We start from the raw sequence: 14455 nt of genomic DNA on the forward strand, positions 1-14455 counted from the left end.
TAAAAAACACTGCAGTCTCGGGCAGGAAGTAAAAAACACTGCAGTCTAAGGCAGGAAGTAAAAAACACTGTCGTCTCGGGCAGGAAGTAAAACCACTGCAGTCTCGAAGTGAAGCGCCGATTTAATGGCGGACCCCGAAGCTTCTTATCGGTGCATTTCTTTGTTGTGGTTTGTGCTCCACGCCTATCATCCTCAGCCCTGAGGGGTTTGACCTGCTGAACCCATAAAGCCCCCCCGGGGGGTGGGGGGGGGGTGTTCCTGCAAGCTGGCGTGTGCGTGCAGATGTGTGCACCCTCTGTATTTGTGAGCGAATGAAACAAACAGGTGTGTGTGAGGAAGACGAGGCTGATTTCCTCATTTTAACCCAAACTGACCTTTCTTTATATCGTCCCCGTTTTTTCCTCATTTCCTCCTCATCCCTGCTTTTGGTTCCGATCCTCAGCTCCATCTTTTCTTTCATCCGGTTGTTTTTCAGCGGACGACTTCATCGCTCTCCGACTCTTCTATCCATTTTCTTTCTTCTGTGCCTCCGTGTGATTTCCAATCCCGCTTCATTAGGTTCAGTGGATTGGCTTTCTTCCTGCAGCACACCCCTCCACCACCTGGGCTGATTGGCTTTCATTACGGACAAGGGTGTCTGCACACACACAAACACACACACAGTGTGCTGTATCCCACCGAGGACCCACTCCAATACCCACCACTATCTGTCACCTCTCTTCCATCTCCATCTCTGGCCTTTCTCCATTTCAATCTCTCTGTCGTATCGCGTCGGTTCCATTCGTCCTCGCTCCCGTCTCAAGCACTCGGAGGTGAAATGAAGCGGTTAGCCGAGCTTTGCGTGCGTCCGGTTGTGTAAAGACGGCAGGAGCCGGGGACACGTGCGGGACCTCGGACGCTGACCCTGCCAGGACGTGTTTTATTTTAAGGAGACATACGTGTTTTTTTTTTGTTTTTTTTCCCTCCTCGGAAGAGGTCGTCACCTGTCGGCTCGAGTCGCAGCGTTAGAGGTTAGCTTTTTATTAAACACCACTTGACAGGAGGAGGTGAGCAGCTTTTATTGACCCTGAGCAAACAGTGTGTTGACTCACACACTCACAAGTCCTTTACCCATGTCGAGATGAGCTGGAGCAATCGCTGACCAAACTGAAAAATATTTCTGGTGGGTTTTTTTATTTTTATGCGTGCGGTTTTTTTTACTTTGTCACCAAAAGTGCACCGCACGATAACGTTCTCATGAAAAAACACTCGATCGTAATCTAACAAAGTTAAGTCCTCTGGGTCCTAGGTCCTCTGGACAGCTTCTTCTCGTTGAAACATTTCATATTTTATCCAAAGGACTTCTTCAGTCTGAGGAGCTGCAACAAACTCAGTCTTATAAATAGCACCTTTTCATAGTGGATCAACCAGTTTGTTGGTGACATCCGGAACTAGCTGTTCATATGATCAAGGACCATCAGCCAAACGACTCATCGTTAGTGCCCTGATGGCTGCTTGTTATTCGCAGAGGGCTGAGTGATGTAAGAGGGGGACAGGTGGACATGGAGGCTCCGCCCCTGTTAAATGATGGATGATTTTTCTTCACAAAGATGGCTTCCTTCACTCCTCTCAAACCATCGTTCCTCTGGCCTGGACATGAGTGTAGACCGCAGAGTCCTGGCCTGATGGTGTTGCTCTTCAGTGCTGGTCCATCCTTTTGGCCAGTGGCTGTTTATTTTCGCCGATGTAAGACTGATCACCCTCCTGACACTGAACAGCATACACAACATTACTCTGTTTGTGCCGGGGGACTGGATCTTTGGCATCGATTGTAACTTTTAACGAGCATCAAGGAGGACGCGTTTTATCTGTGTGAAAACTGCTTCGGAACAAATATTGGCTTCAAATTGCATAAAGTGCAGGAAATTTGCAGCGCTGTTCGGGTTCAGGACGGTGATCTATTCGACATTGAGTGATTTGTCTTTTCTGCACAACGACCACGTTTTCAAAATGTACTCTAGTTTTCAGCCGCGCGCCTCTTTTCGCCAAATCTGTTCCAAGTTTGCTTCAAAGTTTTTTCATTCTTCCACTTTTAACAGCAACTAGTTTTGACTTCCAGTCAGTTTTCAACAAAACATACAAACAATATAGATGCACTAGCTAAAAAGCTACAGACGTAGCGCTCCGCTCCTCTCATGCCCCTCCCCCCCCCCATGGTCAACAACTGCCGGCACTAATGCAGCGCTAAACTAGCGTGCTACACAGACGAGTCTCCGTCTCACTCGCACCAAGACGTGCCGATTATGTTTACGCCGAATGTCCTTTCTGACGCAACCACAGCCCTCTGTGTGGAGCAGAGAGCTGCCATCTAGGGCACCCAGGGGAGCAGATGATGGGGGTTAAGGGCCCAGGGTGGGGCAATGAGGGTGGAGGCAGGTGCGGGTGTTTCACCTTTCCCACCCACATGTAGATGTCGGTTTGGCGACCTTCCGATCACAGGCCCACTTTCTCTAACCTCTGTGCCTCCACTCCCCCTACACACACGTTTGTGTATATGTATATATATATATATATATATATATTGTTTAAAGTATATATTTTTAAATGATTGTGGTGGCTGAATGTTCACCCACCACTGGTCACCCCTTGGCTCCACCACTGCACCTGACGGTGGATAAAACTCCTCCCTCTATTCTCCAGGATCCGTCACTCACTTGAATATCTTGCACCAAAAACATTTAGGTTTACTTCATTCTCTGATCAATTCCAGTCCAGACAAACACTCATTGCTGAAACTACAAACACTCACTGTTCAGATCCCTCAGAGACGGGGACATCGACCTACCATTTTCAGCCGCTAGATGGCACTCAAGTAGTATGGCATGCCGTTGTGTCATGTAATAGTTAAAAGTGGCTATTAATGACACAATCGGCTTGCCATAGCCTGCCACCTTCGTCCAGCTCGCTTGGAGCAACTGAATCAGCTTCATTTCTCTGCCCCGCTGAAATGCAGCTCATTTGACCATTAAAGTGCGTTTATTAAGTAAAAGTTCAACTGAGACGCACTTTTGCTATAAAGTCGAGCAAAGAAATCATTGTTTTAGGTGCTTATCTTGTTAAAGTCCTCGCGCACACGCTCCCGCAGCCGCCATTTGGTTTTTGGCACAACACCGGCCCACGTTTCCCGGTTGTCAGCGGTGATGCATGATACATGCGACGTACAGGGCAAAGCAACCTATTTATGGATTTTTCCATATTATTAGACATTTTTGTACATATGTGACTTATAAGCCGGAAAATGTTATCTTTGTCGCTTCTTTCTTCCTCCACTTTTCCGCCTCCACTGCAGGATTGTGACCCTGCGCGACATCGTTTTTATAACTGTTAAAATTGGGGTTTTATATTTTGGCCTTCCACTGCAGCAGGAAGGACTAAGCTGGCTTCTAGCCACGCAGACTTTTCTCTTCTCTTCTCCAACATGAAGCTTTTTATCTGTTTAAGGTCACGTGGCCGGGAATACTTTGTAGTTTCAAACTTTGGAAGCTTTATTTTGTCTTTCACATGCGCAGACAAAACCCCTTTTTATTTCCTCTTTGCTGTTTCCAGTTGAAGTGTATTTTTGTACACGCGTAGTCTCATTACATCATTCCCCCGCTCGGTTTATTCTGTCTGCAGGGAAAATTGACCTCATGAAAAATGAAAAGGATTATTTAAGAGAAAAAGCAGCTTTAATGGAAACCAATTATTTCCTCTAAACGCAGCACGTGCGGCGGCTTCTGACGGTCGGGTTCCAGGTTGGATTTCCGCTCGTTTTCTCTCCTTTTTATTAGTTGTCTCATCTTTATCTGCTCTCATTTTCTCGCACAATCCTAGTCTTTATTTTGCTGCTTTTGTTATATTTTGCTGCTTTTTCATTTCCTGTCTCGGTGTGTCGTCGCCGCGGTTTGCAGGGATTCATTTCCAGCGTTCGCCCGCACCTTTATGAACACGGGCGCCACCTGCTTTGTATTTCAGAATATAATTTTGGTGCATTAACGGGTAATAAGTTTTGTTACTCTTTTTTTTCTTGTCCCAGTGGCTGATGAGAGCAACGTTGGATCACTGGTGGGTCACAGAAATGGTGAGTTTGATCAAATCACCGTAAATAAAAGCTCTAATTCAAATGTTTTTAATTTATTTTACATACAAATCGACAGATTTAATCTTGTTTGCTTTACTATCCAGTAAATCGAACTAAAAACAAACCAGCATTGTGTATAAATTCTCATTCCTCATGTGTTTGTTTGATCTAATTCTTAATTTCCTGTTTTGTTGCACATTTTTTAAATCTATGTTAAATCTTGTTTAGTGTAATTTCTTTTGTCTCTATTTTTTTTATTTGATCTAATTTTTCAGTTTTTTTTCGTTCCTTATCTTTGTTTTGTAATTTTTTTTCATTTTCTCATTTCGTCAAATCCAGTTTTTCTCGATTGATGTTCTTATTTCATTTTCTGTTTTTTTTTTACACGTTATTGTTCTCATTTTGTCACAATTTTCCCGATATTTCACTTTATTTCAATTTCCTTTAATCTAAATCTGTTTTCTTCTTTAGTCTTATTTGTGTTACCATTTTTTTATATCATTGTTTTTAATAATAATAATTTTATTTGAAGGCACCGGTCATGGCCCTCGAGGACACCCTACAGTAAAATACAATATGGAATGTAGTAAAACAAAATATTAAAACAATAAATTATAAAGAACAATATAAACATACATAACATATGTTAAATACAGGTAATATGATGAGAGTGATGTGAGGACCTGAGGGTCCAGGTGGGTGTGTTGATGTTGAGAAGTTCTGAGAGATACTGAGGGATGAGGTTGTTGAGGACTTTGAGGTGACGAACAGGATTTTGTAAGAAATGTGATTTTTAATGGGGATCCATTGAAGATTCTGCAGGACAGAGGTTATATGATGAGTAAATGGTTCTGGAGATGACTAGAGCGGCAGAGTTTTGGACCAATTGGAGTTTAAGGACCAAAATGTTGAGTTGCAATAATCTAGGTGGGCTCTGACCAAAGAGTGAACCAGAACATCAGCACTGTTGGCAGACAGGGATGGACAAAGACGAGCGGTTACGGAGATGAAGGTAAGCTGAACGAGTGATGTTACCGATATGGGAATTAAATGATAACGTGTTGTCTAGGATGATACCCTGACTCTTGACCTAGGGGGAGGGGGAAACTGAAGTGGTTGATGAGAATGGAAAAGTTGCCGGTTTTTTGCAAGAGTGAATTTGGCGCCAATGTGAAGAAATTTGTTTTGTCACTGTTTAGTTTGCGGAAGTTACTGGGGAACCAGGATCTGATATCATAAAGGCAGTCAGAGGACGAGGTGGGTGGAAGGGTGCATGTGGGGGTGGTGGACAGATAGATCTGGGTGTCATCCGTGTAACAGTGGAATTGGATATTATGTTTTCAAAAAATGTTTCCAAGTGGAAAGAGGTAATGATAAATGGAAGAGGACCGATGACAGAACCTTGTGGAACACCGGAACAGAGAGGCGCATGATTTTAATAGTACATTTGTTTCTCTTTTTATAAGATGGTGTCATTTTCTTCGGTTCTTTTTTTTGTCTCAACATTTCTCAGTGTCATTCTTCTGAATTTGTCTTTTCTCATTTAGCTGCAGTTTTACCAGTAATTCATCTCATTTTCTCACATTTCTTAGTTTCAAAAATTTCTTATTTACTGTTTATTTTAAATCTATTTTCTTGTTTTGTCTTATTCATTAGATTTTTTTAAATTTTATGATACATTTATTTTCTCATAAAAACTTGTATAGTTTCTCATTTTATCTCATCTTTTCTCAGTTTTTCTCATCCATCTTTTTTCTAAAATTTTCAATATTTAGGACCCATTTTTGTATGTACTTAATTTGTTTTTCAAATTTTACGCCATTTGTTCATTATTTTATCCAATCTCATTTTTATGTATGTAACCTTTTTATTTAACTATTCTTGGGACTCTCCCTCTTTCCACAACCAACGTGACAAAGTCGAGACACAAACCCGGGTGTGAACTCTTGCTGCTTCAGAACCATCAAAAAGCTTGTAGCGTTCAGTCCTCACCCAGCTGACAGCAGCAGGATTACATCAGTTTCTTTAATTTTGTTCATTCTGCCTCATTTTATTTGAAAAATGCCTGCTCAAAGACAAACTGGCACATAAATGTTTTTTTTCCTCACAGTGATGAGTTGAAGCACTTCAGAGCTATTATTCTCCTAATATGAGAGTGTTCATAGTTCAAGAACAGAAAACACAAAGAAAGACATCTTTCATATCATACTGGCTGACAGGATCTCTTTAAAGTGTGTTATGCAGAAACCAAAAAAGAGACATAATTCAACCTGTTTTAGACATTTTGCTCACACTGTTGTCGGTCTTACTTTCTGTGGTCTACTTGTCCATCATCGTGGAGCGAAGAGGGGGGAATTGAAATACCTTCCGTCTGCTTGTCCGTCTGTCCGTGCGTATTGTGAGAATAACTTGAAAATAATTGAGATGATCTAGGTGAAAGACGGGTTCATTTTGAAAATTGGGTGGCCAGGTCAAACTCCAAGATGGCTGCCACCATATATGTATATATGTCACCTTTGTGAGCTGGACCATTTAAAAAATAGGCAATAAGACCACATCTGTTTTGGTGTTGGGCTGCATCTAGGTGTAAATTAAAATGACCTTAGTCGTGATTTCAGCTCCCTGCCTCCTCTGCTCTTTGCCACCTGCAAGTGCTCTTGGCCACGCCCACTTCTCAACTCTGCACGCTGAACAGCTGATCAGCCGTTCGGCTGCAGTAGGGAGTTTACCCTGCAGCAGTATGGGCTGCACAAAGCTGCAGAAGGTGCTAAATAATATATTTTAAATAAAAATTCCATGCCAGTCGTGCGGCTCATCCATCAATCAACCAATTGTGCGTCATGTCCACTCTTATTTTGAAAAAACGCGATAGAGCGAGTCCGCGATAAACGAAAGAAGCGAGGGACTACTGTAGTGTCAATATTGCTTCAAATTATAGTTTTCTCAAATAATTACGAAGGCTTAAGATTAATCTAGGGTGGCCAAGGTCAACACTGGCCCCGCCAGCCCCCCACCCCGGCTCCTCCATCGCACCTAGTTGGAGATAAAACATCTCCCTCCGCTTGCCAGGATCTTTTCACGCTGCGCTGCCTTGGACAAGAAAAAATAAAACAAAAGGAAAACCAGTGTATCGCCAACCATTATACACGGAGGGTGCCCTGCCTAACCAACGGTGACCCCAAAAATCACGGAACAGGTGAGCGCCCTGCCCACTTGAATATCTTGCACCATAAACCTGTAGGTTGAGCTGTTCAGTTCCAGTTCAGAAGAACACTCATCTCCAAAACTACAAACATCCACTACTCAGGCCCCTCAGGGACGGGGGACATTGTTGTACTGCTTGTTTAGGTTGTGAACTACATTTAATTTGAGGCTTGTCCGAGTTATTTTGGGGACGACCTCTTAAATCCACCTGAAACAGCCGTTAAAGTTCGTGGAATACAAATGTCCCGACGCTCAGCTCAGATTCCCCATACTCAGCATTCCTACAAGTGGCTCCGCCCCCTCCCCTCTCTTCGTTATAATTATCCCAGGGTTACTAAGGTCTTCGATAAATAAAGCGATCCACTCCTTCCGTTCTTCCTGCCTTTCCTCTCTTTTCATCTTCCCTCCGGTTGACGTCTCGGCTAATGCTTATTGACGGGGCCTTTGCGTGTTCTTCGTCTTTTTGCTGACGCGGCGTGTTTGCCTAGCTTCCTGTGCCGTGCCCCCCCCCCAACGCGAGTGCCGCTGCCCACCTCACTAAATGGCCTTACTGTTTCTTTATGGGCTTTGACATATTTCATTAGGCGGATGGTCTTAAGAGGCTCGCCTGGCTTCTTTAATCTGGCTAAAACCCTTTTTCTTTTTCTCCTCTCCTGCTCTGAGGTGCACTCTCCCTCGTTTTCTCATTCCTTTCTTCCCTCCATCACGTTTTTCCCCACTCCCTTCCTTTTTCTGTCGTGCCTCTGCATCTTATGTAGAATTTTTTTTACCTTTTGTTTTTTGGCGGAAACGTCTTCCTCGCGGCTCCTCTTCATCTCCTGTCGCCAGCTCGTCGCCCATTTTTAGCATCTTCCCAATCCCAAAACGCCATTCTCCCTTTCTGCCTTTTTATCCTCCTCTCTGTTCTACATCCAGTTTTCTCTTTATTTTCGCTTTGGTTCTCTTCTTCTCAACAGACTGATCCTTTTTTTAGGGTCCCTCTCCCCTTTCCCCCCTTGCTCTGTTGCCGCTGGATGTGTTCCAGTCTTATGTGATTATGGTGAACATGCTCCAGTCTTGGAGTTTCCTCCTTCCAACTGATTTTGGAAACTCTGAGTGTGTGTGTGAACACCCTGCAGACAGCCAGAGGAGTAATGAACAAGATATTCCTTCATTCATTCCTCCAGTTTGCTCCTGTAGAGTCTCACATCTCCTCAGGCAGCAGGCTGCCCTCTTACAACACACCTGGGAGCTCATCCAGCACAAACTCCCACCCACTCATCCTCACACGAGATATCCACACTCACACGGTGTGTGCAGTCGCAGGAGGAGATGAGCCTAATGCTGTTTTGGCTGCATTTCTGTGTTTTTTGGTCTTTAGCTTCATTGAATGTTTTCTCCTGGTCATTTATAGACGGCGACGATTGTCTTTGGAGTTCATCGTCTTGTTGGCTAAACGCTCATCAGTACGTGTGGCCCTGTATGGCATTAGTACTTAGTCTTTAGGATGGCCTCATTCACTATTCCCTTCATTTTATTTCAGACATTTACTCCACGTCTTGTCTAGGCGTGTCGCGATAAACAATAAATGAATTAATCGCATGATAAATGAAAATTATCGACCTAATTTTCATTTATCGGCTTTATCGTTTCTTCGTGTCTCTCTCTTTCTGCTGGACACTGGATGACAAAAAGCTCAACTACGTTGCCCTTCATTGACTCCTCCCTTTCTCTTTTCTCTTTAAAATCATTTTTAACCGTCCAAAATCGTGTTTTAGGGATCGTTAAAAGCAGCTAAGCTACGAGCTAAGCTAACCGGCCGACTTCGGGACAAAGCTCCAAAATTCACGGTTGAAACCCGTGCATTCATGTTCAAAGTTGTTTTTCTCTGCAAAAAGAAGCTGAGAACTTGTTTACTGTTTATTTAAATTAAAAGCTTTGTTTGACAAATGCTACGCTCAAACCACACCGAACGTCCGCCATTTTGAGAACCGTAAAACAGGAAGGAGAGACAGCCCATGTCACGTCAAGGGGCCTCCCTCCTATTTTTCTTAAAGACACGCTGCTCGCTCCCTCACTATCCATCCTTCGGTTCAAGCAGTCTTATACTGCCACCAAGTGGTCAAAAAAAGTACTACACACAAAAATTTACCAACATTTCTTCTTAAATTTGACAATTACTAATTATTGTCAAATTTCAAACAATATTATCGTTTATCGCAATAATTTCTGAGACAATTAATCGCCCAGCAAAATTTGTTATCATGACAGGCCTACTTGTCTTTGTTCTCAGTATTTTGTTGATTTTATATTGGAATTAATTTCAGAGCAAGCTCCAAGTTAGTAGGATGGATGGGTGGTTGTGTAATGTGTCACAAGTTATTAAACATGGCAGGTCCACTTTACCATTTCTTCTTTAATCCATCATATTCTGCTTGTTCTGGAGTCGGTTCATGGGAGCAGTGGTTTGAGCGGGGAGGCCCTGACATCTCTTTCTGCAGACACCTCTTCCAGCTCTTGGAAAAAGGTCCTTATCAATAGTGGGTTGCAAGTTGCAAAGTCAAAATCTAAGATGGCCACCACTATATATGTATAGTATATTGTATTTTGCTTTGTGTGTTACCTGTTGTTCTGTCTGTACAGCACTTTGGTTGGCCTTGTCGCTGTTTTAAGTGCTCTATAAATAAAATGGTATTGTATATATATTTGTTCCTGGCCACCTCTATCCTTCAAAGAAACTAAGCAAGGCCCTTAACCCACTCCATCTGCTCCACCGAGCACCTTAGATGGCAGCTCTCTGCTTCACACAGAGGGCTGTGGTAGCTCTGTGGTTGTCAGGAAGGGCATCCTGCGTAAAAACAACCGCCAAGTCTGCATGCGAGTTACTGTAGAAAAAAAAGTATAGTTTCCTCAAATGATTAGGGTTGCTATTAGGGTGGCCAAACATGATTCTGTGGTGGCCAAGACCACCATTGGCCACCCCCTGGCTCCGCCCCTTCTGGTGGGTAAAATTACTCCCTCACTCTCCAGGGTCCGTCACTCTGCGCCGCCTAAGACGAGAAAAAATGTTTACCTCAGTTCTCCACCACATAACTCCTCCATTTGAACATCTTGCACCAAAAACATTTCGGTATAACTTCATTCACTGTTCAATTCCAGTCCAGAAAAACACTCATCTCCAGAACTACAAACATTCATTATTCAAATCCCCTCGGCGATGGAGAACATCTTCATGCTGCTTGTTGTTGGATAATTTGAGTTTAGGAACCAAAAACCACCCACCCAACCAGCCAACCACCCAACCAGCCAACCACCCACCCACCCACCCAACCACCCACCCACCCATCCATCCATCCTTCCATCCGTCCATCCGTCCGTCCGTCCGTCCATGGGACACCCTGCACAGGGCTCCAGTCCATCACAGGGACACCCTGGACATGTCTCCAGTCCATCACAGGGACATATAGAGACAAATGAGACAACCATTCAATCTCTCACTCACCTAGAAACAATTTATTGTTACCAATTGGCCTAACTTGCATGTTTTTGGTCTGTGAGAGGAAACCGGAGTACACAGAGAAAACCCACGCATTCACGGAGAGGACATGCAAACGCCACCCATTAAGGTCCCGGGCCGGGATTTGATCCCCCGACCTTCTTGTTGAGAGGCAACAGCTCTGCCAACTGAGCCACCGTGACGAATAATAGGAATTATGAAGAAATTATATTAAATGATTGTTTACCGTTTTACTCTTTTTTTAAAAATACAACAAAATCAATGTAAAATGGAAACACCTGACTTTCTAGTGCATTTAATTTATGATTTGTAGAAAGTATAAATAATAATTCCTGACCAGATTCTCATCAGAGAGGTTTTGTCTTTTAGTGTGTCAATTTTATTTAGAGCTGCACCATAACTTTGAGGTAGTTTTATGCATGTTTTATATTGCAATCATAATTTATGACCAATACGTCACATCTACAGTCCTAGATAACCATGTGCCTCATAGTTCTCCCAGGGGCAAGCATTTTTCCTCTGCACCCCCAGCCCCCTCATAACTGCCATATCACAGAGGTAGGCAGGAAATATGAAATGGCCTTCCAAGTCCTCTCCATTTATTAAAGCTACTCAAGGTGGACGCTAAATACATACAGCCCATATGTCTGCGTTCCACCTTACATCTAAACAGCTAAACACATTTACTGCGTCCAGCTCTGCTAGAGCTGAGTGCATTCAGATAGTGACGATGATTGAGCTAGTCTTTAAGTGGAGGAGAGTTTTGATTGGCCATTACGTGGATTTGATTTACCAGCTGGACAGCTGCATGAAGAGATCCCAGTTTAGGTCGGGTCATTAGAGGAGAGTTGCTGTAGCGTAGCATTTAACCTACACGATGGCTGATATGTTGTTTTTTTCTTACTGCCAATCAGTGCAATACAATAATAGTACAGTAGGTCGGTTAGACCTGTGTCGTTCATAATTCCTATTTAAAATTAGTTCCTATATAATGCATTTTTCTGTCTCCCTTCATGGAGCGAAGACGGGACTTGGAAATACCATCCGGTTCATCTAGTGAACTGGACAACTTGAACAATAACGGTTGCAATTACAATTACGGTAATTAAACCTTAGATCATAATTTGGACTATAATTCAAGTTCAAGTCGAGTTTATTGTCATTCGCGTCACATGTGGTACATGAAGCGGAACAAAATTATGTACTCAAGGTAGGCCTGAGAGCAGCGGAGTGCTATGTCTGTAGCTTTTTAGCAGTGGTGGGATGTAACTATGTACAAGTACTTCGTTATTGTACTCAAGTACATTTTTCATGTATCTGTACTTTACTTAAGTAGAAATGTGGGTACTTTGGACTTTTTTCTCCCCTACATTTTACATTAAGTATCTGTATTTTCTACTACACTACATTTCTATAATGCGTTGCGTTACATTTTACATTCACGTTGTGTTTTTTTAATTTGTTCGTTAGTTTGAAAGTAACCAATGGTGAGAGGGAAGTTTGTCCATTGAATCACCGCAAAGTGAGCGGGTAACGTTAGACCCGCCTTCAAGAAGAGCTGGACCAACGACGCATATTCTAGTCTATACGTCATTGAGCTGCACACACCCGCAGCACCGCTAACACCCAAAATGGATTCCACCACGGAGAGTCAGCCAGAAGATACTCACCATCCCATGGCCTTATTGAAAGACTGTTGAAAGGCTATTGAAAGATTATTGAAAGATTATTAAAAGACTGTTGAAAGACTATTGAAAGATTATTGAAAGATTATTGAAAGACTATTAAAAGACTATTAAGACTATTGAAAGACTATTGAAATATTATTGAAAGACTATTGAAAGACTATTCAGTACAGCAGAACAGATTCTCTCCCAAAAGAGCCAGACTGGACTCAAAAAACTTTGAAAACCAACTTCTTCTGGACTTGGAACAAAAAATTCTTGCTGCAATATTAAAATGTGTCAGTTCATGATGTTAGGAGTCAAGAGATGTCTCCGAATGACTCGACACTCAAGTCCAAGTTTTGAAAATAGTGTCAGGAAGTTAAAATATTGTTCAGTATTGACCCATTACAAGGTTGACTAGACAGTATTTTAACTAGAGTTGATGACAAACTGTAGTTGAAATGATCAGATATTTCTTTGTTAGGTCTAATGCTCCTTTTATCACTCAGACAGCTTTTACTTAATGTGTTTATTGCACTTAAAATGACACATTGGTTTTGCTTTGTGTTAAATAAAAACTTCCAAAGCTATAAACATTCCTCTTTCTTATTTTGCTTAATGGCATTTAACTCTTTCCTGAAATTTTGACGCACAGAATCACAAGTCCAAGTGTGAACTGTGTCACAGAGTAAACACAATAAAAACATGTATTATCTGCAGCATTGTTCTTTAAAATGACACAACCCTATTAATGTATTACAGAAAATATACATACAGTAGGCATACTTAATGATATTATAGACCATTTCATTCAGTAATGCGTTCAGCAAGTACTTTGACTTTTAACACTTTAAGTATTTTAAAAGCAACTACTTATTTACATTTACTTAAGTAAAAAATGTTAATGTGGTACTTTTAGCTAGCACATCTGTATTGTTTGTTTTGTAGAAAACTGACTGGAAGTCAAAGTAGCTGCAGTTAAAACTGGAAGAAGGAAACAGAACTTTGAAGTAAAACCAAATGGAAGAAACAATCACCAAGTCTTCGTGTGAGTTAGTTCGCTGTGGTGACTCCTGAAGAAGGCAGCAGCCGAAAGAAGAAAAAAAAAAGTATAGTTTTCTCAAATGACTGGGGTGGCTGAATATTAACCTTTGGCCACCATTGGCCACCCCCTGGCTCCTCTATTGCACCTGTTGGATCAAATTGCTCCCTCCACTCATCAGAATCTGTTACTCTGCGCCGCCTCGGACAAGCAACATTCTGTTTGACGATTGGACCTGTTTCTAGACCTTTCTAGACCGGTTTCTCGCCAACGTGAGCTTCATCCTGTGACACCATGTGTCATCCCAGAGCTTCTCAAAGCTTTTAAAGCTCCATATTCAGAACAATTAATCTATTGACAGCATTAATAAAACTCCCAGTTCTTTATGAATGGACATCAGTTCTTTAAACTGCACGTGCATTGAGCTGGGATGGATCAAAATCGTCTTATCTTTTGTTTTCCTTAGAAATAACGATGAAGGAAACCTTCACTTGTAAGACTTTATGGTGTTTATTTAAAATTATGCTCGGTAACCTTTAGTGAACGCCGTGACACCGAGATAAGCCTTTTCTTTTACAGGTCTGAGGATCTGTATGAGCTTTGTGTTTTTACAGCAGAGCGCAGGTCGGGGCCCGTTTTACTGGTTTCCTGAACAACGGCCGCACATTTTATTGGCTGATCCTGAGATTAGACATGAGATTGAAAAGTGTGCACAGCTCTGTGCTTGTCTAACTGTAGTTGTACCTGTTTTTATTTAAGACCTATAACCTCGTCTCTTTTGATTGTTGGCCAAAGTGTCTCCATGGTAATGCCTTGTCAGCCATCAGAAACCTTACCCCCTTCTGCTACCCCCAGCTGTTTTGATGAAGGGGGCACTTTCTTGTAACCGTGGCAACCTTTCTTCCACTTTTCTACCAGACTTCTTGCTGCATTGTAGTCCAGTTTAC

At 42.3% G+C, this 14455-nt stretch overlaps 1 protein-coding gene across 1 annotated transcript in view; it reads left to right on the forward strand.

Annotated features, from left to right (window-relative positions):
- The window catches only part of pard3ba (par-3 family cell polarity regulator beta a), a 216863-nt gene that overhangs the window by 104124 nt on the left and 98284 nt on the right, over nucleotides 1-14455 (forward strand). The window contains exon 17 of the mRNA XM_037696743.1: nucleotides 4055-4099. Within this exon, the coding sequence (XP_037552671.1) occupies nucleotides 4055-4099 (45 nt within the window). The remainder of the gene's footprint in view (nucleotides 1-4054; nucleotides 4100-14455) is intronic.

The sequence above is a fragment of the Nematolebias whitei genome, chromosome 23 (assembly GCF_014905685.2).
Source record: "Nematolebias whitei isolate Nwh7 chromosome 23, NemWhi1, whole genome shotgun sequence".
Classification (NCBI taxonomy): domain Eukaryota; kingdom Metazoa; phylum Chordata; class Actinopteri; order Cyprinodontiformes; family Rivulidae; genus Nematolebias; species Nematolebias whitei.